General features: G+C 40.6%; 1 protein-coding gene across 1 annotated transcript; it reads left to right on the forward strand.

Annotated features, from left to right (window-relative positions):
* Positions 1-814: 814 nt before the first annotated feature.
* On the forward strand, positions 815-25135 carry POU2AF2 (POU class 2 homeobox associating factor 2). The gene is made up of 5 exons (XM_036895676.2): positions 815-851; positions 3253-3362; positions 20442-20484; positions 22928-23226; positions 24415-25135. The coding sequence occupies exons 1-5, from the start codon at positions 815-817 to the stop codon at positions 24793-24795; spliced, it is 870 nt and encodes a 289-aa protein (XP_036751571.2). The 3' UTR covers positions 24796-25135.
* The last annotated feature ends 1387 nt before the right edge of the window (positions 25136-26522 follow it).

A 26522-nucleotide genomic window follows, 5' to 3' on the forward strand; every position in this document is an offset into this window, starting at 1 on the left:
GTCACTCACCACCCCACCCAGCCACCACCCCTTCCTTGTCCTTCTTTATTCCAGTCTCAGAGGTTGAGAGTCAACTTGTACCCTTGACCCCAATTTCTTGCTTCCTCTTCAAGATCTCCTTCCAAGATTTTCTTCCTCTTCCCTAAATCTTCCTCTGTCCCTGTTCAAATATCCTCAAACCCTTACCACCCAAAAATACATAAATAGAAAAAAAAAAAAACATAAGCAAACCTCTTCTTGACCCTATAGTTCTCTCCAAATATAATTCAATCTCTTGATTCACTTTCTCATTCAGACTTCAAGAATTTTGTCTCTACCTCCACCCTTGATATAACTATCTGGCTTCTAGCTACTGAGCGCTTCCAAAATCACTTTTGCTAAGGTCAACACTAACCACCAAACTGAAACCAACGGATGCTTTGCTGTCCTTATCTTCCTACAACATTCTGCTTCATCTCGTACAGTTTCCTTCTTTCTTGAAATCTCCTGAATTTGGTGATACCTTATTCCATGGTTCCTCCTTCGACCATTTCTTCTTCATTAAGGTTCTCTCTCCTGCTCTATGACAGCCCTTCAGTGTGGATGTTCCCCAGGCTTCCATCTTTAACCATTTAGTCCAGAGCTTCCCAACCAGTGTGTCAGGAATCTGAATTAAAGGAATTCTAAATATTGATTTAATCCTCTCAGCCATTGGGAGTAGCCTGTACTGTTTATCCCAAAGTGCCAAAAATATGTCGCTGTTCTATGTGTGCCTTTCAAACCCCCCTCCAAGAGATTTCATCCTCGTCCTGCTGTCATTACCGTCAGCATCACAATGGCTCTGAAAGATGTGCAGCCAGACCAGTCCCACGGTAGGAACTTGAGAATTACCCTGAAATCTTCCCTCTCTTTTCTCTTCCACATCTAAATAATCTTCAGATAGCCCTCCTAGCTTTCACTGCTCAGACCCCATTACTTTTGCCTGAATGACTCCAGAATCTTTATGACTGATCTCCCTGTGGCTTTGTGATTCTTAAAACCATGCTGCACAGAGCTGCCAGAAAAGCCCATTTAGATACACATCTAACCAAACTACTCCCTTGCTTCATTAAAAGCCTCCAGTGGCTCACAGCCAACAGGATGAAGTCCAAACTCCTTCACACACAAGAAAATTCATGACTGAGCCCTGTCCATCTCCCTTCCCCACCTCAATTCCTCCCTCACCTCCTTCTGTTCTTGCCTCCAGGCCTTTGCTCACACTGCCTTCTACACCTGGCATGTTCTTGCCCATTTTGCCATCACCACATACCCCTTATCTCAGCTTGAGTATCATCTTGCTTTCCCTGATTCCCTCCACAACCTCACAAGGAACTGACATATTCTGTGTTTTTCTGAATTTTCTAGGCATATTTCTGTTGTACTTAACACACTTGCAATATAATATCATTATTTTTTAAGTATTTCTCTCCTCCCACTAGATGGCATGTTCTTTTGTATCCCCAGTTCTAATACAATGTCTGACACACAGAAAAATCATTGATAAATAAATGTAGACTTACACTTTTAAAAACTAAGGCATGACACACAATTCTAGGAGCAGCACTTAGATTTCTTTGGAACAAACATAAGGTCCTTAGCTTTAAATTGAGGCTGATTTGAAAGAAGTTCTTTGAATCTCTCTAATTAAAAAATATATAGACCAAAATTAGACCCAAAGGACCATTAAAATAACTTTGTTTTGCCAAAATCAGGTTGCATGTGGCTTTATTTGAGTTAAATAATGCATCATCTTGGAACCTAGATTTTTTTTCTCCTTCATTCTGTGCAGACATTCTGTATAAAACTTGGTAGTTTTCAAAGCATTTTCATATGCCTATCTTATAAAATCTGTAGTCAGCTACAGAAAAATAACTATACCCATTTTATGGATGAAGAAAATGGGACTGAGAGATTGTGATGGTCCCAAGTCAGTGACTGATCCATGACCATGTGAGCACGGACTGCTAGGCCAGCAGCCTCTTTCCTCCAGTGCACCACTCTGACTCTAGTTTTGGTTTTAGTTTCCTCCTTTCTTCCTTTCTTTGTGATGATATTTGACTCATAAATCAAATATATCCTACCTACAAATTCAGCCAGATTAGAGAATATTTTTGGTTATATGCCTTATACATATCTATGTTAATATATTCTGCCATACACTCTCATGCTGAATTCTGTGCCAGCTGAAATTGCTAGTAAGCCAGCAATAACTCAGTTAAAATGAATTAAAACCATCCAACCTACTATAGAACAATGTCAGATTAGAAAATATAATTCCTTCAGTTCAACTACTAATTCAGTGCTTAAATGTTTCTATGATCATCCGAACAAAAGTTGTCCTGTCATTGCTTGAGTGTCCTCTGTTACAAGGAATTCACTACCCCTAGAAACAGTGTTGCCAATTTCAGAATCTTGGGGAAATGTTCTTCTGGGTAGTCTATTATTTCTCTGTGATTTCCTCATGGTAAAATGACGTATTTCCCGTCTGTTAGAGCTATAGCTCGCCCTAAGTTTGGATCCCAACTTGACTGATTATCAGCAGCTAGGAGATGTTGGCAAATGACTTAGTCCCAGGCCTCAGTTTGCCATCTATAAGGTGAAATAATATATGTGAATTATCAAGTGCAGTAAGTGCATGTAGTAAGTGCTCAATAAGAATTTGTTAAATGAATGAATGACTCTTTCTTTAACCTGGCTTAGTTTCAAAGCAGCAACTCCTCATGTTGTATCACCGTATTTCTAGAAGTAAAAATACTTAATTTAGTACAGTAAATGGAAACAAATCACCTTTTTCTTAGGAACATATCTTCTTAAAACAGTCCAGTTGACTGTTCAGGTAGAACAGTCACATCAGGTAGAAATATGGTATGGCAGGAATATTACCGCTCTGTAACCTGAACCGTACAAATCTACTTTTGCCTCATGTACTAAGCATTATTTCAAATCACAACAGATCCCTGATTTTGCAATTAAAGCATAAATTGCAAATCTTCCTGGAATAAATTTTGACAAATCAGAATACAGAACAGAGGACACTTTGAAGAGATGTGTAGAAGTTGGAATGGTGTTTCACTGAAGCAGAGTTTGCATGAGCTTCTATCAGGGACCAGGAGATAGAAATATAGGCTTCTAATGAGAAAAGAGCATCACAATTATCAGCCTTTGAATATGCCCCTGGGGAGGTTAACCTAATTACTCCATCCACATTTGATGTTACTATTCCATTTCCTTAAGCCGCAGGAGACTACAACAAGAGAGTGTATCAAGGCGTGAGAGTGAAACACACTGTCAAAGACCTACTGGCAGAAAAGCGATCCAGGCAGACAAATAACTCAAGATTTAATGTAAGTCTCAATGTAACCCATTCTGAAGTCTTTGGGGGTTTAAGTGCTCTATTAAGGTTAGTTATCTTCCCCTTCCTTAACTACCCACCCTTTCCAGTCAGTATTCTCTGATGTTCTCCATAGCAAAGCCCTCCTTTAACTTATACCCACTATGTAATTACTACTATCAACATTATGGTACATCTGTCAATCTATGGGCGAGCATTCTAAGAACTCTGAACTTGCTGGCTGGGCACTTCAGCTGGTGGCAATGAAAGGATGACGTGTCTTTTTTCTTTTCTTCCAGTCATGAATTAACAAAGGCTCGATTAGTGGTGATAATGCTGACCCTCATCTACATGTTATTCTAAATCTGATAAAGACAAGTTAGAAAAACCCTCTCTGTAGCATGCAGAAAATAGATTTAAAAACCACAGTAGACAATACCTTAAGTCTGAAACTTCTATCTGCCATCCATGTCTCTTAAATAGTTTCACTCTGTGCCTAATTTAAGTACTAGCACCCAGATCTCCAAAAATAATGCTAAAATGGAAATAGAAGTTAGCTATCAAGGTGGGTATATAATCACATATTCTATTAACTAAAATATAACAACATGAATGTCAGGCATTGCTGGGTGCAGGATGTGAAAGCAGATGACCAGGAGTAAGCGAGGTGACTGTGTACAGCAGCCAGCACAGTGGCATAGCAGTCCACCCTCATGACCTAATTACCTTCCTAAAGCTCCACCTCCTAATAACCTCACATTGGGGGTTGGGGTTGTAACATATGGATTTTGGGAGGACACAAGCAGTCACACTATAACACATGCAAACAAAGGAAATCAAAACATAAGGAAATATATCATGTAGAAAGAACTTCTAGCACTAGAAAGATACAAACCAACCCCACCCATGGTAGCTATTCTCAGGCACCAAGTACATAGGCAGTATGAACTTAACCTTAACTTCCTGTTCACTTATATCACCCAGTGTCTCAAGACCAGCATCTTAACCTCTTCACTTCAGTGACCTTTTCAATTTGGGTGATTAAATGCTTGTAGTCCCCAAAATGCAGCTATTGGACTTCGGGTATCTCCATGAATTGCTTTTACTGTCCACCTGCTCATGTTTCTTCTTCTCAACTACTATTTTAGAATATCTTTATATCCCAAAAAGGATGTTGTATTAATTATCTACTCTCAGGGACCTATTTCTATCCATTCCAAATGCAACCCAATGATTAGGAATCATGGAGAATCATGTTACTGGCAGGCAGGTGTGTGCTTCTGGTTGCATGGATAATAGGTGACCACCTTCTCTGTTTCATACCAATGCTAGGTGACAATGAGCTGCATATCTTGGATACATTCAGACAAGGAAGCCATCCTTAGGCTTCAAATATTCAAAATATGCTACTGACAGCACAGGTAATAACCAAACAGAGGGTAACTTAAGGAAATTGGAGGCCATACCATGCAGTTTTACCATGCATACTGTGCTAGGACAAATCTCACATCAAAACCTTGGAATCTGGGTATGTTGCCTTATATGACAAAATATGTGATTCAGTTAAGTATCTTGAAAGGAGACACTTATGCTGGATCATCCAAGCAGGCTCTGAATGCACTCATGAAAGGGAGTTTGAGAGCACACACACAGAGAAGTCACATGGAGAGGAAGAAGCAGCGCGACCACAGAAGCAGAGGTTGGAGCCCTGCATCCTCGAGTTCGGAAATGCAGGCAGCCACTAGGAGCTGGAAGAGGCAAAGAGTGGGTTCTGCCCTAGGGTCTCACAGGGAACACAGCCCCGCCCACATATTGACTAGGACTTCTGGCCCCAGAACTGTGAATGACCACATTTTGGTCTCTTTATGCCACCCAGGCTGAGGTAATTTGTTTGAACAGTCCTAGGAAGTAAATACACACATTCTATGAAAACTATGCCCTCCTGGATAAGTATCCTTTAAGGAAGCATCTACTTGATGTACAAGTTAGTGTTCTCTTTGTGACAACACTTTGATAAATTTACACAGGCCATGTTGACCCATCTTTACCACAATTTCCTCAAGAAGATCTGTTTTTGATACCGTGGAATGTTTTTCACATCTTTGCGGTAGGAATCAGAGGAAAAGAAATCCCTTGTATCAAAAGAGACTTTCACCAAAAACTGGACTTAAAACCGCTTCTGTGAAATTTAGCTATAATCCTGTGGTTTCATACTATTATTGTATAAATCTGTTTTTAAATTATGGCTTTTCTCCTTCCTTCTCAAATTTTTATGTGCTATTCTTTACTATACTACTAGGTATTTTACCAGAATATTTAAAATATGAGCCATTCACCAACACCTGCTGACAAAAATATATAATTAGACATTTGGTATAGGTTTATGTTGTCTTTTTTAAATTACACTATTTCAATTGAGTTCCAAAAAAGTTAATTTTAATAACATCACAAAATTTAGTGAGCTTTCAATTTCCTATGGGAAAGGAGAAGAAGAGTAACAAGCAGCAGGACTAATAGCCACCATTTTTCATTTTGCTTGGAAATTCACCAAACAGTTTGCAGGCTATTGAGCTGTCTAATCAAGTTTTTCCTAAGCCATCACAAAGATTCACTTAAAGTCATTGAATATACAACAGCTGACATGAAGGAAAAAATGTTTAACAAACTGAAATGAAGATCAGTTTGGAGTTAAGATTGTGTAGTAGAAGGGGAGGGCCACTGTGTGGTGTGGGGGAGACTAAGAATGGGCTCGAGAGCAAGGCTGATGCTCCATCTATTTACTGGTTTATAATAGCTGTCATGTGCTCTATGCTCATCAAAATGATATGGTGAGGAACAATAAGGAAATAGATATCAAAGTTATTTTAAGTTAAATTTTACATCAACAAGAGGAAAACTCAGTAAAGATTTCTGGTTATTTTGGGAGATTGGAACTGAAGAAAACATTGAGGAGATACATCCCAAGTGGAAAATATATTTAGACTCTACCAGCCTTGAATTAAACATATCCTGCATATACAGACCAAAATTTAATTATTTTCAGCTGGCATGATTTTTTTATAAGAACATCAAGTGTTTGATTTTCAAGTCATAACTACTTATAATCATTTTCTTTTCCTAAATTTTCCTAAATCCTTACATTTAAATTAGCTGCTAAAACCTTTACATCAAGAACATATATGATAAGGCCATATTGTCAGTTGGGAGTCTAGGTTAATAATCCTTTCTGATTATTTTTGGAAGGAAAGCATTGTGAATGCAGGAAGAAGCATGACAATAGTCCATATTGATGGAAAAGTCTGGAGGAACAGAAGGTAAATGGGTGCCATGTAGTGCATTTATGGCACAGAGTAATTGAAAGTGTTTGATCATTGTCGAGAGATGGGTAAACTCAAACTGTAGAACAGATGTGCACTGCCTAGCTCTGTCCATAACCCGGTCTTTCTAACAGGACTGCTAGTTAGAGTTTTGTTTCATTATATATCCAGCTGCTGTTTTGTGGCACCAACCACATACACACCTTGGTTACCACCAAGTGTAAACACTGTGATGTCCATATCTGTGATTTGCATTTGGATTTCTTGTGAAGTACTAAGAAAAGAAGATATGAAATTGGAAACTGTATATTATAGCACATGAAAATTTCTCTGATTTCCTTGAAGCTTTGGAAAACATATCCAAGAGTTCTCTTCTACCTCGAAAGACAAACTGCTCATATTTGAACACCTCCTTCTCACTATCAGTGGTCTTGGGCAAGTCCTTTCCCTTCTCTGGGCCTCAGTGTCCTTGTCAATAACACTAAAGAGCTGGGTTCCTCCCACATTGGTATTCAATTTTAATACTCAAACTTTTAGAAGTTTAAGCCATTCCTTTAATCTTCCTGATTTTTATTTTTCACATTTCAAATGTTCCTTTCTCACTGTTTAGGATTTAAAATGGATCAGAATCACTAGCTAATCTTGGAGCTCATGTTTCAGATCACTCTGTCACCTGGGAAGCTACAGCACTTAGGCTGACTGAAGTTCAGCATCTAAGACACAGGCAGCACAGCAGGTGGAAGAGTTTGGGCTCTGCGTGCAGATGACCTGAACTCAAATCCCAGCTCTGTCATTTGCCAACTGTATGACGACAGTAAAGTCACTTAATCTTGCTCTCAAAGGAAGATAATATCTGCCTCACAAGGTTATCACAAGGGTTAGATATAATATTTGTCAAGGGTTTGGCACATGGTATATGCTCAATCAATGCTATTGTGATTATATACTGTATGTAAGGAATGTTATACTGCAGAGATGTAGGAAATTCACAGATCTGAAGAAACATACAGTCCAGTTGTGGGAGAACTGGCAGGGTGGAGAAGTGAGGGAAGTTTGGAAACCCGGCCTGGTATGTGACCCTTCAAAATTCACTTCTAGTCTTACCTGCTAAGGTCTCCTAGACACTCCCTGCTGCTCCCAGAGCCTTCAGCACATCTATTTACTAAAATACTTACAACATTGCACTATAACTTCTTGTTTTTTCGAGATCTCTCCCCCAAATGGCTAACTTGCTATTTTCTTGGTCCCTTTTGGAGCCCCCCGCCCAGGAGGAATGGCAATGTGATAGAATGGTTAGGAGCTTACATTTCAGAGTCCGAACAACTGAGGATCTGACTCCAGCATATGAAAGTGTTTAACTTCTCTGGGCCTCAGTTTCCTCTGATGGAAATGAAGATAGTGATGCCCATCACAAAGGTGTCATGAAAATGAAATTAAATAAAGTATATGAAGCACCTGGTATAATTGCTGTGAAGCATATTTTAAGTGCTCAGCAAATTGCAGCTTTTATGGTTTTTATAGTACCTAGAGCTTGGCAGCCCTTAATAAATGTCACAGTGAAAGTGTGCCACACAAAGGCAGATGCCCGCAAGATTGGTGACCTCTGTATAGCAGACTTGAGAGTTAGATACTCCTGTTTTCCTTACTACATTTAATAAAATGCAAATAAGTCAGACCATTAGAAAGGCCACTGGGTGAATTTGTAGGTCTGAAAAATTGATTTACTGTGAGCAAATGAAACAACAAAACAATAGAAACCACAGATAGCAAATTGATTTTATTTAGATGCAGCAATGCCATCCCTCTATTCCATGGGACAAGATGTTTAGAGGTGAAGCTCCAATGTGGTGCATATCATCAAGATAAAGTCAACTGTTCCCATTCTGCAGTCATAAATATCCAAGGCTTAACCAGTCTTGGATTGGTATGGTACTTACCCATCACAGGCTACTGTTTTAAGAAAACCCCAACTTCAAATGGCAGGAAGAAGGAAATAAAACTCTTAACACTTTGATCAATATTTGCTGCTACTTTACTGACCTAGCAAGTAATGATACTTTTTAAAGCCTACGTGTCCTGGTTACAAAGGCTCATACAATACTATGATTGGGCCAGGACTCAGTGTTTTCTCTGTGTCTCCTTCTTCCCACTGGGCATAGCTATTTCTCTTCCTAACTTGACAGCTCTTCCTGACCTCAGAACATGTTCCACCCATTCACACCCCTACTCCCAACTTCCAAGACCAAGGTGAACATCCTCATATTCTGAGAAAGATAAATGCCCTTTCCTCTGGTTCAGCTAGAGTCTTTCAAATTGAGTTTGCAAGGGGAGTAGAGAACATAAAAATCACAGAAAGCACAAGAACAATTACATGGAGTACAAATGTTCTGACAGTAGCTTTAATATCTAGTCAAACACTGGCCTGGATGGGACAGATGAAGTGGCGTCTAGATCTGAGTCCCCTTGCATCACCTAGGTCTGCCTGGGGTAAGTAAGAATTCTTAATAATAATGATAATAGCTATCATTTACTGCTGGGCTCTGAAATAGGGATTTTACAAATATGTTCATTTATCCACTTTAAAATATATTTCACTTATCCACAAGAAGCACAACAACCTTAAAAGGGTAGCCTGTATACAGACAGAAAGCAGAGGAGCTGAGATTTGGAACCAGGTTAGTTGGACTCCTTGGTCTTTATTTCACCCAAGGTTTTCCCTTCTTAAACTCACATTTATGGTCCAAGGAAGGATGAGCTTTGGAGCAACTGCTTTGCTTCAGGTCCTCCACTCAGTCTTCATCTCACCTTTCAGATTCCATATGTGATGTTGGGTCCCAGACATGACTTCTGCATCCTCTCAATGTGTCTGTCTCCTCACCCATCCCTGCCATGATTCTGTAGACTGCTTAGACAGTGCCACACCCATCCCAAACCAGAACCTGCACCTTCCTTCCCTACTACACCACTCAGACATCTTAGAAGAAATTGGACACAAGAAGTTCTTAATTCCCTTTGAGAACCTATCTCTAGCTATATCCAGACCTATTTCCAGAATATATTCCTCACCACACCACCCTCTAATCTCTTGGGCTCTCCACGCAGCTGGCCCTCTTTGGAAAAGAGGAAAAAATTTCCTGACCTAGAACCAAACATACCACACTGACCTTGTGGGAGGCTTTCTGCTGCTCTCCTAGAGACCTCTGGGCCTACCTCGCTCAGCCTATTTCTCTGTGCCCTTTTCCTCTTGCTTAATGCTACTCTCCTGCCTTGCCTTTGATGGAGTATGGCTTCTTTTCTGAATAATGCTGAGCTGGCCTGAGAGGCTGGCATCCCTGGCTTATTAGATGTGGGACTAGATGTGGAATGCCACTTCTCCTACTTGAGAAGGCAGAGAACCTACCTGCTCCATTTTGAGGGCTGGAATGGGTCCTGATCCAGTGAAGTATAGAGTTCACCAGCTGTCCCTGGTAATCCACCTCTTAGACACCTTCCCAGCCACCATGGTGTCCAGCATTCTCTCATAGTTTTACACACTGAAAAACTATATGCATATTCTCAATAAACATAATACCCACTGAAAAAAGGGGAGGGTAATTTCCTTATGCTATTGCCTTCTTACAAAAGTATGGAAAAAGATGGGACAGGGTATTACCAATGTCTCATTTCCTAGATACTAAGACAATTTTTAGAATTCTAAGCTAAAAGTAGTTAGAAGCCTTTACTAATATCAAAATTTGATTTTAATCAAGATACAACCCCCAAACCTGTTAAAACTTGGACAGTTTATTTACTGTGCTGCATCTCTTTGGTATTCTTATGGTGGTGCTAACCAACAACGAAGAGAATAAAAGAAAGAAGCAGAATGTAAATAAGAGCAAACTGATTATCCATGCTTTAAATTGAGGGAATTAGCCATACACAAATCCAAGGAAGAAACTGCAGCCATTGCAGCCATTGTTCTACTGTCAAATCTAAAGACAGAGCACATGCATGTTATTCAAGGTTAGAAGAAGGGTAAGGTTTGGACAGAGGGATCCCAAACTCTGAAGATATGTAAGTGCAAAAAAGTTTGTATCCTGCTATTACAAGAAGTACTCATGCTTTTCTCTGATTTCTCAAAATTTACCATAAAAATTATTTTTCATTTCTTCAACTCTCATAAACTGAACCATCCTACAATGTGTTCTGGCCATAGTAAGATTTTCATGCTTGCACAACAAATGGTCATCAAATGGCCCAACGTGTCTTCCTGCCTTGCTAACATTTTATTTTGTCTTATGTCATTTTTATTTTTAGCATTTTTTAGAAGTACCTGTTCTCTTAGTGTTTGACTACTCAATCTCAGGAAAACTAGTTTTTCTTTAATAAATACATCTTATTTGCCCTTGCTACTTTTTTCTGAATCACTAGCAGAAGGATCAGTTTATCTGTAATGTTTGCAAGGCTAACGATGAAGAGAATCAGTGCTTACCACGGGGTGCCTCCCCTCACCTTGTGCTCACTCCAACGGCACAGTGCTTTGCATATTGCTGCATATTGCTAGTTAATGTTGTCAACTAACCCCTTTCTTGAGCCCAGAAAGAATTTTAAAAAAGAAAAAGGCATTTTCTGAATAGGCAATGCCCTGAAAACTCAAAATACTGATGTTTGAATACAGAGGTATCTATTATATCCTTGGCCTTCATTTGAGTGACTTTCTTATCTAAGGCCTTCAACATGGTCTGTTGTCTGACTTTAATTATCCCACTATCCTGCCCTGTTTCAGGTCAGAGAACCGAACCACATTTCCAGGGCTTTCCGTGCTCCCCACCCAACCACCTGCTCCTTCACAATCACAGAAATGTTTAAAAATAATAATAATAAAGGCAAATTTTTTGCAAGCAACTTATTTTTTCAGCTGTCCTATGGGTTCTGCAGGGTTTTTTTAATGTCATGAAATTTAAAATATTTCCTGGTGGTGAATTCTTTCACACATCTTGCAAAAATAATCAGGTTTTGCAGTGAAACAGTCCTGACAAGTCCAGCTGGCAGGGCTGAAGTTCTGCAGATTCTGTTCTGGCCAAAGTGTACAAGACCACTTATCAACATGCATCCCATTGGTCCTTGTTGTTCTAACTGAGCTACATAAATACAAATAGCATTCCAAAGTAACACCAAGACCCAGGGTTAAAAAAAATGTGTTTCACTTTGTAACTGAGGCAACAGAAATCACTTTCTCACGGATACAGACTGGAAATCATTTTTTGCCCAGCAGGAAAGTTTTAACAATAAAATTTCAAGAAGACTGCCAGAAAGTTGGAATTCTGCAACTGTATAGCTTTCCAAAGGACATAAAAGGAATTTAAGACAATTTAAATCATATTTTTAAAATTTGATTTACAATAAAGATATAAGATCTAACTTCTGTTTTTTAACTTATATTAACTAACTACTCGTTGTAATTACAAAAGTAAGGCATGGTAAAATTTCAGACAAAATAAAAGAGTGTAAAGTGAAAAACAGAAGTCTACTGACCTCGCCTTCCCACTCCCTTCCTTCATTCTGCTTGCCAAGGGTCACCACATTGAGTTTCACATACAATCTTCTAGAATTTTGCTATGAAATTTTATTAGAAAGAAATAAAATTGTTGTACCAACAAGTTAAGGAACATCAGAATCTGTTCGATGTTTACATGCGCTATTACAAAAATGCAAAATTTAATGCTTTCATGGTAAATTTCCTTCCCCCAAGAGAGAATTTGAACAGGACTTTTAGTCTTAATTTTACCTTTGTACATTTGTAGCCTTTAAGCAAATCACTCATTACTTTTGCCTCTGTTCTCTGTTGGTTGCAGAGGACCTACTTTGCTTGAGACTAGTGATAATGGGAACAGGATGAGCTCTTTCTTTGTAAGATAAATCCTCTATAGTTTAGTCTTTGTAGACACAAGGTAAATGTTTTTAAGGATGTGTGTTTCAATACTCCTTCATCATAAATTTTTTGGCTTTAGGATTGGACCTCTAAATGTACTATTAAATTATGTAAAAATGTAGGGGTTTTTCCTTTGTAAATTGTGCAGTATGAGACATGCCAGCTCTCTCTTCATACAGAGGTATTAGCAGAGAGGTTGGCGACAAGAAAAGACAGAAAGAGTCCTGGGAATTGGTATAACTGGTACAGATGGCTAGCACCCTAGCACCCACAGAGCGAGTATCAGCCATTGCCAGACTCTAAAATAAAGCCAAACAGAAGTGGACATAAATGCTACCTGCTGACCTCCTGAAACCCCGCCCCTCCTGAGCCCATCAGACCCTTATCACTCAATCTCTGTTCAAACTACAGCACCTCACATACTCACCCCATCAATCATTTTTGGCTCATTTTCAGCACCAGATTAAATTTCCTACACTGCCACTATCGCCATGTCTACACTGCTAAGCAACTTCTAAGGGACCATTGCCTGCTATTGTGCAAAGTCCAATACACTCGTTAGTGTGGCTCAAGAAAACCCTTTATAACCTGGCTTCTACACCCTCTTCCAGCTTTCCTGTCTTCACAATTACTGCCCACCTTTCCATGTCTGTGACATGCTGTCCACACATTTGAGCATTTACTTTTCCTCCCCAACCACAATGCCTCTTATCCTATCTGCTTACTGATTTCCTTCATCCTCCAAAACTGGACTCAGGTACCACCTATGATACAATGTGGTATTTCCCCAAGGCAGCAATTCACCTCCACCTCAGCTCATTCTCACCTTCAACACCCCACTACCTGCACTAAGTCATGGTTAGAGTAGACCTAGACTAGAATCCAGGCTGTGTCACTTACCAGCTTTGTGACCTTGATTAGGTCCATTATACTGCCTCTTGGTGTTTCAATCTATAATCTAGAGATAATAACTTACAACAATCTATTTAATTGGTCTATAGGGAGGATTTAATGAGATAGTGCATGTAAATCACTTAACACAGTACAGAGTACATAAAGCACATGAATGTTAGTTGTTACTGGAAATGATGAAAAACACACTGTATGTGTAAAGTGTCTTACAAAGAGTCTGCCATGAAGCATTCATGAAATGCTAGTCTTCTCAACTCTTATTTTTATTAATGCACTAGTTACATATGCATTTATGCAACTCTCTTTCCTATAAAATTGTGTGCTCCCTAAGAACAGAACTCATGCCTATGATACAATGTGGTCATAATAGGCACACAATACATCTTTATTTAATCAATTAAGTGCAACTCCTGCTCCCCAAAAACCAACTTACTTATTATTTCTTGAAGAAAAGCCATGCTTTCCTACCTCTGTGGCTTGGTTCACAAAGTTTCTTGCATCTGGGAGCCTCCTCCCTCCTCTCTGCATCTCTTCATTCTTCAGTGTTCGAATCAAATCCTCAGCACCTGTATTCCCCCTTCTCTGACTTGCAGAGTATGTAGAGCATGCACCATGCACTTGGAAACTGGGTATATCCTGCTCTGTACCATGAGTGGCTTTTTACTGTGTTTGTTTGTATCAGTCACGTATTGCTGCAAAAGAACCCACCCAAAGCTTAGCAGATGACAATAGTGATTTATTATTTCTCATAATCCTGCTAGAAGTGTTTCTGCTGGTTTCCCCAAGACTCACTCATGCAGTTGCTTTTAGCTGGAGGTTCAGCCATGCTGGAAAGTCCCAGCAGAACTGCTTCACACAATGGGCAGTTGATGCTGGCTGTCAGCAAAAGCACCTGAATTCACCACCGTGTTGTCATTCATCCTCCAGGAGGCTAGACTGACTGCCTAAAAGGAGATTGTAAATCAGTATTTCAAACAGATGAAGGTAAAAGCTGCAAACACTCTTGAGGCTTAGTCTCTGAAAAGCACACATCACTTCTGCTACATTCTATTAGTCAAAGCAAGTTACAAAATCATGCTAGATGTGAGGGGTTGAGGGACAGACTCCACTTCATGATGGGAGTAGCTGCAAAGAAATTGTGGCCATATTTAATCTACCACAGATGGCTAGTTTCCCTAATCTCCACCCGTTAACTGTGTTTTTTCTAGTACCTGCAACGCTTAGTATTATACCTTACCCGTGAGAGGTGCCCAGTGAATGTCTGTGGTTTGATGGAAGGGCTAGTGCAGAGGGCTTGCTTGTCATGTCATTGAGAGGCTGGGGGAGCATAAATATGGGACTCAGAGAGTTTGAGTTTAAATCCTACTTCTGTAATTTACTAGATTGGTGATCTTGAGCACATGACCTAACTTCTCTGATGCTTGGTTTCCTCTTTTGTAAACCTGGGATGATAGTATCCACTTTATACTAAAATAACATTATATAAAGCATCTGGTATATGGTAGATGCTTATAACTATTGTTCCTACTCATTACTGAGCATTTTTCCTTTTACGATCAAATTACTATGCAACTCAGATAAGTGGTCCATAAATCAAATCCTGTTTCAAACTTTAGAAAACTAGTCAGACTTATTAGAGCAGGCTTGGTATAGGTAGGTTACTGTATTGAGGATTCACCCTGGTCAGAATGCCCCTGGTTCCACTACATACCTGTTACGTGCATTAAGGCATTTAACTCTTTATGCTCATGTTCTGGAGGAGGATGGTATTCCAACCTAAGGCGGTACTCATTTAAAGGCTGTGTTACATCCAGTATTAACTTTACATTCATTTCAAAGTTGGAGGAAAATCATTTGACCTATGGTAGGTCCAAATTCAGATAGTAAAACAGAGTTTTAGAATATTCAGTATAATACAATCAGTTCCACCTCTCTCCAACTATAGATACGATGACAGTGAGTAATTAAATATATAAAGTACCGTGAATTCCTTGAAGAGGGATCCCAACTATACACAGGTAACTAGGATTATTATCATGTAAGCATTAGTAGCAATCTTTAAGTTTAAAGAGACACTTTCTAAACTATATAATTATAATTTAATTATAAATTATATAGCAATGTGAAAAATCTTACAGTAGACAGAAATCTCTTAGTATCTCTTTCAGTATATTCCCTCAACTAGGTTGGCACCTAAAAATATTATAAGGTAATAAAAATGACTATAAGTATACTCAAGGGAAACTTAGAATCTTATCACTTTACTACCTTTGTAACCCATTAGTTCAAATTAACTCATTTTCATGGAGGGGCTTTTGGGGCAGCTGTGAGGCTGCTGTGTTAGCTACAGGAAGTTGCAGACTGGCAAATTTCATTCAAATATGAACCTCTAAATTTGGCTACCTGGCATTGCAGGATCCTGTTGTTTGCAGTATGCAAAATAAAAATTATATACCAACTTGCCTGGCAAAAGTTATGGGCTCCTCAATATTCATTTTGATATTATTCCTGGGGAATTTGTATGGTAAGAAGCAACTGTGTGAATACAATACCTTGAAAAAGGAAGAAAAATGTGAGTTTTCTCTTCACATGTGCAATAACAATAGTGCACATGTTCAGCACATATTTTAGACTCTTCTTAATCTGTAAAATCTGAGAGTGGGATGAGGTAGTAAACCCAGCTCTGAAATCTACCCAGTGAAATCCTTCCTAGTCCCAATGCAGGCCCTTTAGAATTCTTCTGTGTCTCTGAGATGAACTGATGAGGAACATTATCATTGCCTTTCATATTTATCCATCTAAGTATTTCTCAGGCTACCATAGAGAGGGCAGCACTAACTATAGCTATAAAGTAATTAATTTGATGGAAATATTTTCTAACATGATTATGTTGGTGGGTCACAGAAGCTTGTCAAAATTTATCTTATTGTTTGCCTAAAATGTGTGAATTTTATTATATGTAAATTGTATTTCAATTAAGCTGATGCCCCAAAATAGAATATCCATTGAAAAACTAAGGAAATATATATATGTGTGTATTGGACAGGAAAGTGTGGATCCCACTCGATGTCCTTTGTGAGCTCTTACATAATTGTATGGCTGATCTCTCTGGGGGTCCCTAAGTGTCCTTTGTACTAAAAAAAAATGTTGAAGCTGTTCCTATTTTTATCTTTGAGATATTAAAATGCTTGGAAGACAGCATGGTGTGGTAGTTAAGGAACAGGCTCTGAAATCAGAGAAGTCTTTATTTGATCCCGCTCACCACCACCGACCCCGCCTCCGGGGGAACATGGATGATTCCCTCGTGCTTTAGGTTCTTCCTCATTAAGATGAGAATAGTGTTACTTATCTTCTGGTGCCATGTGTTTAATAGTGTGTTTGTGGGGTTTCAAAACTACAGGTTTATGAATTACTTCCATTACAACTTAAATCTGCTAGAAAATACTGAAAATTGTAGAAAAATAGAAGTTTTGTGCTATGTGAAAAATGGGCAGGAATCTACATCTAGTTTCAATATTTAGAGATTCAGTTCTGTTTCAGTCAGACTAGATGGTCTGAAGATGGGGAGATCTTACCCACAACAAAACTGGATCTTGAGTAAAACACATTTTAATGAGTTGTTGAGCTGGCAGAAAGAAAGAAAAATCCCCAAAGTCGGGGCAGTAGGGTGGGGCCAGGGGTGACATGGGAGGCTGAGGAAAGGTTTGAGCAGAAATTGAGCAGAACCAAAAAGGCAGGTTCCCTGAGGACAGGTGCCCAAATGGGCAAGTGAAACAATAAACTGCCTACGTTTGAAGAATTAATGCACTAGATGTAGATCTTAAGAAATCTATACCAACATATACAAAAAATGTATAGAACAGAGAATCAGAGATGAAGAGGAAGTAACAACAGGTTAAGAAATACAGAGGATAAAAGTAAAAGGTTTAACATACAACTAAACAGAATCCCAGAAGGAGACAAAAGTGACTATACATACAAGGTAATATTTAAAGAGTGGGTAGTTGAAACTTTTCCAGAACTTGTGAAAGACATGAATCTGCAGACACATGAGGCACATCCTATGGGGTAAATTTTTAAAATCAACCTCTAGATAAAATGAGGTTAAATTAAAAAACCTTAAAAGCCAGAAAAAGTATATTAAAAAGAATTAAAGTAAAGAAAAATTGTCTCAGAGAATAATTTTAAGATTAACAGCAAACTTCTCCACAGCAATCATGGAAGCCAAAAGACAGCGGAGTGGTATCTTTAAAGGGCTGAGGGAAGAATAACTAATTGCAGTTGTGAACTCAGAAATATTATCTTTCAAGTACAAGGGCAAAATAAATGATATTTTCAGATATAAAAGCTGAAACAGTTTACCACCAATACCACCTACACAAAAGGAATTTTCTAAAGGTTTACTATGGAAGAATGGAAATGACTCTAGGAAAAAAGTCTAGAAAAAGAGTAAGCAAAAAAAAGGGTGAACATACAAATAAATCTAATACAGATTTACTTAATAAGATGGTGATTATAATAATTTTGATGTCTAATTTGTGGAGGTTTAATCAAATGAAACAAGCCAGAATGCAAGACAGTAACATACTCATGTAAACTGGGGAGGAGTAATAAGAGTTAATGTCCCAAGGATCCTGTCTATCAGTGGGAGGTTTAAGATATCGTTTGTAATCTTTGTTAAGCATGCAAGGCAAAATTTTATGGGTAGCCATAAAGAATGGAAATAGAGTATTTAATTTCCATAGCAGGTAGAGAGCAAAATTATATAGGAGAAATGAACACAGGAGGCTTCTTTTCATCAAATAATAAATAAAATCAACTAGACATGAAATTTTGAAATCTTTGTATAGTCTTCAGGTACAAAAATTGGGCTGGGGAGGGTATAGTACTGGCAATTCCACAGTAATAACTGAAGCTGGGCAGAAGGAAGAGGAACTTAAGAAGATTCTAGGGATTGTTGGTGGTAGAAGAGAATAATAGGAAGCTGGAGATGTCAAAAGCTAGAGGAGCTGTATTAGCATAGACTAAGCTTTATCCAGGTCTTGGAAAGAAGCAATGCCAGCCAGTGAATGAACAGCTGATAGGTGGTCAGGGGACAGCAGAGTGATACTTACATCCATCAGATTAGGCGTGTATACTGTGTCTCACAGAAGCCACCCTTCCGGCCCCCAGCCTCAGGCCAGAGCAGTTTAGGGGAGCAGGCAGGGTGAGAAGGTAGAAGAGCAACCAGACATCTCCCCAGGCAGTGCCCAGGACAGCCACGACCCCATCACACCCTGTTTACACACAGGGGGAGGCTGAGGCAGGAGCCAGAGCACATGCCTTGGCACATGCTTCGGAGAAAAGACCCAGCCAGACAGAGCTGGAAACTGGAGGGAAATACTGGATAACATGATCCTGGCAGCATGGGCAAATGTGCCCAAACATGAGTGCTTCTGTGTTTAATGAGTGCCTCCTTCCCATGTGAGGTGTTAGGGCTCCCTGCTCTGCACTCACCTCTGACCCTACACACCCCAAGTTCCCTTCTGCCACTTCAAAGTATTTACTTATTAAACAGGAAAACACATAAATCAAAACATGTTTAGAGGAATACACCATAGATTTGAAGGGACATAAAAATGCATCTGAGTTGTAATAGCTAACATGTATATACTGTTTACTCTATGCCAAGAACTAGTCTAAGGGCTTGACATATATCATCTTGCTTAATCTTCATGTGCCCAATATCAACAGCTGGTAAGAGGCAGAGCTGGGATTTAAACACAGACACTCTGGTTCCAGAGTCTTCACTCTTAAATATTATGTTACTTATGAATGGTTGGAGGATATTTTGCCTGGAGAAGATAGAATTACAAATTGGTGCTCTGGACTGAATATTTGTGTCCCCCCGGAATTCACATGTTAAAGCCCTAATCACCAGTGTGATGGTATTTGGAAACGGGGCCTCTGGGAGATAATCAGACACAAGAGAGAGATGATCTCTCTTTCTGCCACCTGAAGACAGTGAGGGGACAGCCAGCTGCAAATCAGAAAGAGGGCTCCCACAAAGACCCCTGGGAGAAATGTTTATTGTTTAAGCCACCTGCTCTATGGTATTTTATAGCAGCCCAGACTGATTTAGACAGTTGAGAAATAATGGGTTGTCCAGATATTTGAAGGCCCATATATGGAAGAAGGGTTAAGCTTATTCTGTATGGATCAAAGAGATTAGAATTAAGAAATAAATATTTCAGGCTACTTTGTAATGGTCAGAGGTCCCCAAAGAAGAAATGTGCTTTCTCAGCAGGTGACAATTTCTTCATCACTAGAGGCTAAATTTCAGCATTATGTGGGTGGTTGGATAAGACTCTTTATAAAACCTCTTCCAGCTTTTGAGAGTCTGTTGGGGCTGTGAGGGTCAGGGCTAAGAGTTCACATACAAAGAGCGAGATGCTGAGGATTCCTAACTTTGTAACAGCCAGATTTTCCACGTAACTTTGCTCCTGGGCATCATAGAGCCAGAATTGCCTTTGTGTATTTTAAGACTGCACACCTGGATACCCTTCCTTCAGAGGTCAGCTTAGATATCACCTCGTCCAGGATGTATTCCCACCCCACCCCCAATACCAGGGTAGGTCCACCTCACTCCACCAGCCCCCTACCATGCCATTTCTCACACTATAGTGAGTCTTTCATCTCCAGTCACACCCTGTATGAGTTTTGTAGGGCTGCTGTAACAAATCACCAAAAATGGAGTGGACTAAAACAACAGAAATTTATTGTCTCACCGTTTTGTACACTCTGTGAAATCCAAAGTCAAGGTGTCGGCAGGGCTAGGCCCCCTCTGAAGACTCTGCGGGGTGCGCTGCCCTGTCTCTTCCTAGCTCCTGAGAGTTAAAGTGCATTCCTACTCTCATTCTTTATTCAGACTTGCAACTAAGGAAGAAAACGTTTGTGCTCTCTTTGCTTGCAGGGCAGCGCCACTTCCTCTCCGTCTCCATTTGTCCAGGTTCCAGGTGAGTGCTTTTGTTCAATGAGCAATTCATTAATTACCTTTTCAGTTTAAATTGGACACTTGGGCTTCCATTCTTTAATTTTTAAACTGCCTTGTGGTGTTTTCAAATGTTTGCTCCTTTAAAATAGTTGTTTTTAAAACATAATATCAGGGAAGATAGACCTCATTCAGTCATTCCTGAATTTAGAACTCCTTCTGACTTGAAGGCAGCCTTTTTATCCCTTGCCTAGCAAAAGCTTAATGTGCAAAAGCAATATCGGTTAAGACCCTGATACAATTCTAAATGCCTAACCTGCTATAGAAGAGAGAGAGAAACTTCTGGGTGGTTAGAGGAAGTACCATTTATTGGATACTCTCTATATGTCAGGGATGTAGTTTTTATTGGATACTCTCTATATGTCAGGGATGTAGTTAAGCATCTTGTATTCATTTCAACATATGTGTCTCATTAAATACTCCTGTAAGGATGGAAAAAGGGCATTCTTAATAATAGCGTTGGGCCTTCTCATGTGTTCTCACATACACATGCACACACATACATGCATACCTATACATTCCTTCCAGACCCCAAACTCAGGTGGCATAGGCTTTCTCAATAATTTTAGTAACCTGCAGAACTGGATAAGGGAAAGGAATAAGAGCCATCAAAGATCCCACATATCTGAGTGTCTGTCCGTTGCATTTCCTTGCCACATTTACTGTCGCTGGAATCTGGCTGTATCTGCTTCCTCCTACAGAAGAAAATTTCTGCATCTTCTCTTATCATAAAATTATTGTTCATCTTTTTGAGGAGAAAAATATATGATTGAGAGAGCAGAAGCATTTTTCTCTGTGGTTGTTTTCATTTGGAAATTGGAAACATAGACATGAAATCCTGAAAGCCTTGTTTACATATTCTTCATTCTGTTCTCAGCCTTAACCACTCCCATGAATATCAATTCATGGCATGAAACAGAACCTTATTTATAGATAGCAATTTTCACTTGCACAGATTTTTTTTCCTAGGCAAGTATGCTTATGATGAAACCCTTAACTTCAGCTTTCAAATTCATAAGCAGATTAGAAGTTTGGGGTGATAGAATTTAAGATGAAAATGGAATGAGTAGAATAGGGCTGTTAGTTTCCACAAGGAATTCTTATTTCCTCTGAATGAATGAAAAGGTACATGTTTGAACACAATATTATACTACCGGGTTTATGGAAAACATACATATAAGACTAAAATTCTGTCCCCGTGGAGCTGCAGGTTGATTTGGAAAAAGGGATGCACCTCAGGTGAAAGAGTAGCAAGCATGATATCAGGGCCACGTCAGGCGAGGAGGGCTGCAGAGGAGAGGGGTCTCCCTGAGCCTGTCTCCTCTCCCCAGAAGCTTGGGCAGGACTAAGCTCACTGGGGGTAGGAAAGATAAGAAGGAGCGCCAGCATGTTTCTCCCAGCTCAGGCCCTTTTGTGACCCCAGGGTGTTGGTTAGTCAAACCACACCCATCATGGCTGCAACAATTAAACCTTCAGTTTTATAGACCTTGAATCTTTGGCCCTGGACCCTGTTCTAAATGATAATGTGTTTCCTGCTACAGCTGAGCTATGGGGTCAGAAAGTCTTTAGCAAACACATCACTTCCCTTCTGGGACAATTTCGCTGGCCTTACCTGTAATGAGACTCTTGTCAGTTTCAGCTTCTTCCTGCTTTCCTCAGGGGAAACTGTGTGCTTGGCATTCTCTTCCCAAACTCCATATCCATGGGTGAGCTGAGTGAGGGACTCGGTATGGACACAAGAGGGCAGCAAACAACATGAGATTCATCAAAGAAAAATATTTTGGTGGTCCTCTCACTTGGCTGCACATAACCACATCATCCCAAAGCTGCTAGATAGGAGACGTGGTGTTAAAGGTCAGTATACGAAGACTTGAAGAGTACAACCTGCCTCTAATTTAGGGCACAGTTACAGTACCATCTTATCTGGAAATACTGAATCTTAGATAACACACCCGGAAGCAGCCTCTTGTTAACAGTCCCATGTGTATGAGGACAGAGCTCAAAGACACCGTGCAAAAGATGCTTTATGCGATAAAATGTAAATCCCAAGGAATTCTTTTTCTTATCTCTTTAAGTCCAACCTTTACCTAGCACAGTCCCTGGCCCACAGAAGGTTCACAGTAAATGTTTACGTTCAGTGAATGACTGAAGGCTTACTGCACCATCTCAAATGCACTCATCCCCTAAGGCAGAGTGAACTTAAACATACTAGTTATTTGAGCTGGACCAGTTCAAGGAGGAAATGCAGTCATATTTAATGCTTTTCAAGACATTTGTTTAAATGTTGGTCTTCGTGTCGGCCTTACATTATAAACACCGTTTTACATGTGGAGAAACTCAGCTACAACAGAGATGCCTTGACTTTCTATGAGGAAATTTTTGCCCATTTGTTTTTCCTTTGGCAACAGGTTCACCAGTAATGTCAGGTTACTATGGTATCAGAAGATCTTTCCTATCTGATTCAGATTTCCACAACACCAAACAGTTTGCAAATGAAGTCTGCACCTCTAGTGTAGCAAAGCCCGTTCCCTGTGAGAATTCCGCAGGGCCGAGTCACCCGGCCCTCCTGGACTCCTACTTCCCGGAGCGCTATGGAGACCACCGCACCCCAGCCCTGACCCCCGGCACCGGCTCTCTGTTCAGCGCCTCGCCTCTGCCGCCGCTCCTGCCGCCACCCTTCCCCAGCGACCCCACACACTTCGTGCTTGTGAGTATGCAGACATTTCATGGTCAGGGAGTGAGGTAAGGGCTGGGCCCGCGTGCGTCTGGCCAGCCCTGCGCTTGGCCCCGGAGACCCCCGCAGGCTGCTCTGCCGCCGCTCTGGAGATGCCCGGACAGCGCTCTGCCGGGACACACGCCGAGGGCGCCTTTCTCAAAGACCCATGCGGGAGCGCCTACCCAGGGGTTCGGGTGGGGAGCACCAGGAGGGCAGGATTTATATCCATTTTGTTAATACTCTGCCGAGTTTAGTTGCTGTTCCCCCGCCCTCTTCCAGCACATAAGGAGAGCACCTCTCAGCCGATGCTAGGCTGGGATCTCCGAGGGCCGGCACCCCAGGGCTTCCTGCCCTCCCAGTCCCCTGCCTCTCCTCCCACAGTAGTTCTGCCCTCTCGAACCTTGCTCCTCCTCCATCTTTCCAAAGAAGTGAACTCGCAGAGATATGAAAAATACTAGCACCCTTATTATAGAAAACTGTGAAGCCTTTGACTACAAAGACAAGAATCTCTAAAGACAGTTTAGACAAAGGTATGTGGGGGTGGGAATTCACATTGAGTCCCTACCCCAACCAGAAATATTTGTGTGCCTTTTTTCATTTAATACTTGCAACACCTCAGGATATAGTTATTAAAGCCCCATTTTACAGATGAACAAAGTGAGGCATTCAGGAAGGTAGGAAGTGGCACAGCCGTAAATTGAACCCAAATCTTTCCAGCTCCAAGCCTATGAGTTTCCTCCCTCTTTGCTCACTGAGGGCAAAAGCCCACCATGTAGCTCACAGCCTACACCTTCCAGAAGCAGCCAGAACGTACTTCTCCACTGTGGAAAGGGCATTCTAGAACTACGAAGCTCAGGAAGAAAGCAAGACATCATGTGTTGTAACTGGTAAAATGCTGTATAAATGTTCATTTTATTGTTCTCCCATTTCACTCTTTTAATGTTTTCTGGGAAAAAGAATCTAAATATATATAAGAAATCTAATTCTAGACTGCAAAGAGAACTAAAACTTTCATTGCTGGTGTCAAAAGCTGTCGGGTAAGAAGTCTTAGGAGAGCAGACGAAGACACCAACTCAGCTCTGGAAGCCACGGTCCAGCAGCACCCCGCGGGCGAGGAAATCTGTCCACATCACAGTTACCACCTAATGACTAAACCAGTGATCTCTCCATTCTCCTTAGAGGGACTCTTGGGAGCAGACAGTGTCTGATGGTCTCAGCCAGCTGGACCCTGTGCCCACTGATGCCCTGCAGACCTTGCCGCCTAGCACCAGTTGCCTCTCCCAGCTGGAGACAGGGAGCACTGCCCAGCACAGGAGTTCAAGCTGGGGGGGTCCCATAGCTGGGGCCCAGACGTACTCGCTGCATGCACTGGAGGATCTGTACCACATGCCTGGGTACCCCACTGCACCCCCCTATCCCTTCCCCCCTTTCATGACTGTGTCCAATGACCTCTCCCCAGAAGAAGGGACAGACACCCCTGCCCTTCAGGACCCTTCTGCATGGACCAAAGAAGACGGGGGCATGACGTGGGGGTCATATGAATGCCGTAGAGCTTACTGAGGGGTGTACCAAAAACTTCTACATGCTTTTCTTTAAGCTGGGTTCTGTATTGCAGATTGTCTGTGGTATGGCAGCTCCTTCAGAACTGGATTTTCAGGATAAGCCATCATATCACCTTTGGTTAGTGGATGCTGGCAATTATTTTAATCCTCCCCACCATAATCCCACTGAAATCAACACAATGTTAATTCAGCACATCAGGGACCATATTCTGGTGAGACAACCTGATAGTGAGGTCTTTTGGGAGTGTTAGTAACCCATTACATTCTGAATCTTCTGTTTCTTTGAAGTATCATTTGTGGCACTGATATTTTTTTCTTAAATTACATTAAAAAGTTTATGTGGATCATAAAACATACTGACTTTCCTGTTGAGTATTTCTTAGTTATGAACTATGTGTGCTCTTTAGTGAAAGAGAATGAATAGGATATAATAAAGATTAGGACACATAAACCAAACTCATGTTATAACATGCGACTTTAAAGAAAAAAGTGTTGCATACATTTCTCTCCTTACAGTGACTTGTAAAGGCCCAGTACCAAATAGGGCACCATATATAAATGCTTTATTGTCATTGAAATAGGATGAGGTCAGAAGACTGTAGCTGCATAAATACACAGTTTTGACTGCCCTAAAGCCTAGGATATCCAGAAGTGAATCTAATCCAAAAAACAATAAAAGTCAAAAACTTCTTTTGATCAATGGTAGCCTTAATTAACCTGGACATTGTCCCTCTGATGCAGTAAATCTAGTTATCAGGGTGGATTAGTAAAATGGGCAATCTGTGATCAAGTAAGAATGAGCACATTGTAAAAAAAATACAGAGAGCAAGACTAGACAGTCAGCAAGAAGCAAGAGGGCACAGAAGCAAGAAGAAAGGGACTTTGGAGAAGGATATAGTGTCAGGTGTGTACTGGCATTAAACACAACATATCCCATTTGAAGGAAGTCCTTGTTGGTTTCTCATTGTGGAAACATACAGCTTACTTTTGTAGAAATGAAGAAACTGACATCTGAAGCATTCATCTGTCTCACATAGAGTCTGGTTAGAGTGCATTCCTCAGCCAGTTCAGTTCCCAAGTAATTCCCACCACACAGCATGCCTGTCTGCGAGCCAAGCCCATCATAAATGCCTTGAATTTTCAAAGCATGAATTAATTCCCACAGTTTCACCCACACTGTTCCTCCTACCTTCCTACTATCTTCTTTTCTTTATTCCCTTTTCATATTTTTCTGACCCCTCAAGTCCCTCCTGACCCAATTGCCCTGATCTCCTGGGACCCTGTGTTCCCATTTTCCACCTGTTGCCCAAAGCCACTCGATACAGTCTTCATCACATCGTGTTACAGGGTCCCGTGCTCTGCCTCAGCTAGGTAAGAGTCCAGAAATCAAGTAAGGACATTAATTCACACTTAGAAGTGAGTCATTGATATTCCTCCATCTCCATGCCCTCAAGGGTATTTCCTGACAAAGCAAACACACTCCTAACTTATGGAATGCCCACAGAAATGTCTGGGTAGGGAAACTTTCTTCACCTCACACCCACTAGCTCCCTCCTGGGGGATCTGGAAGGGCATCAGTGGTCCCCAGCTGCCAGGCTGTCCTCTCCCGGGTCCCCTGTCTTCTTCTTCCCTCTCACCACTTCTTTTCACAGCCTGATCTTTACTTTGCTCATTATTTGCTCTTCAGTGGAAGGGGACAATTTCACTGAGGAGAACTGTGCTTTC

This window comes from Manis pentadactyla, chromosome 13 (assembly GCF_030020395.1).
Source record: "Manis pentadactyla isolate mManPen7 chromosome 13, mManPen7.hap1, whole genome shotgun sequence".
NCBI lineage: Eukaryota > Metazoa > Chordata > Mammalia > Pholidota > Manidae > Manis > Manis pentadactyla.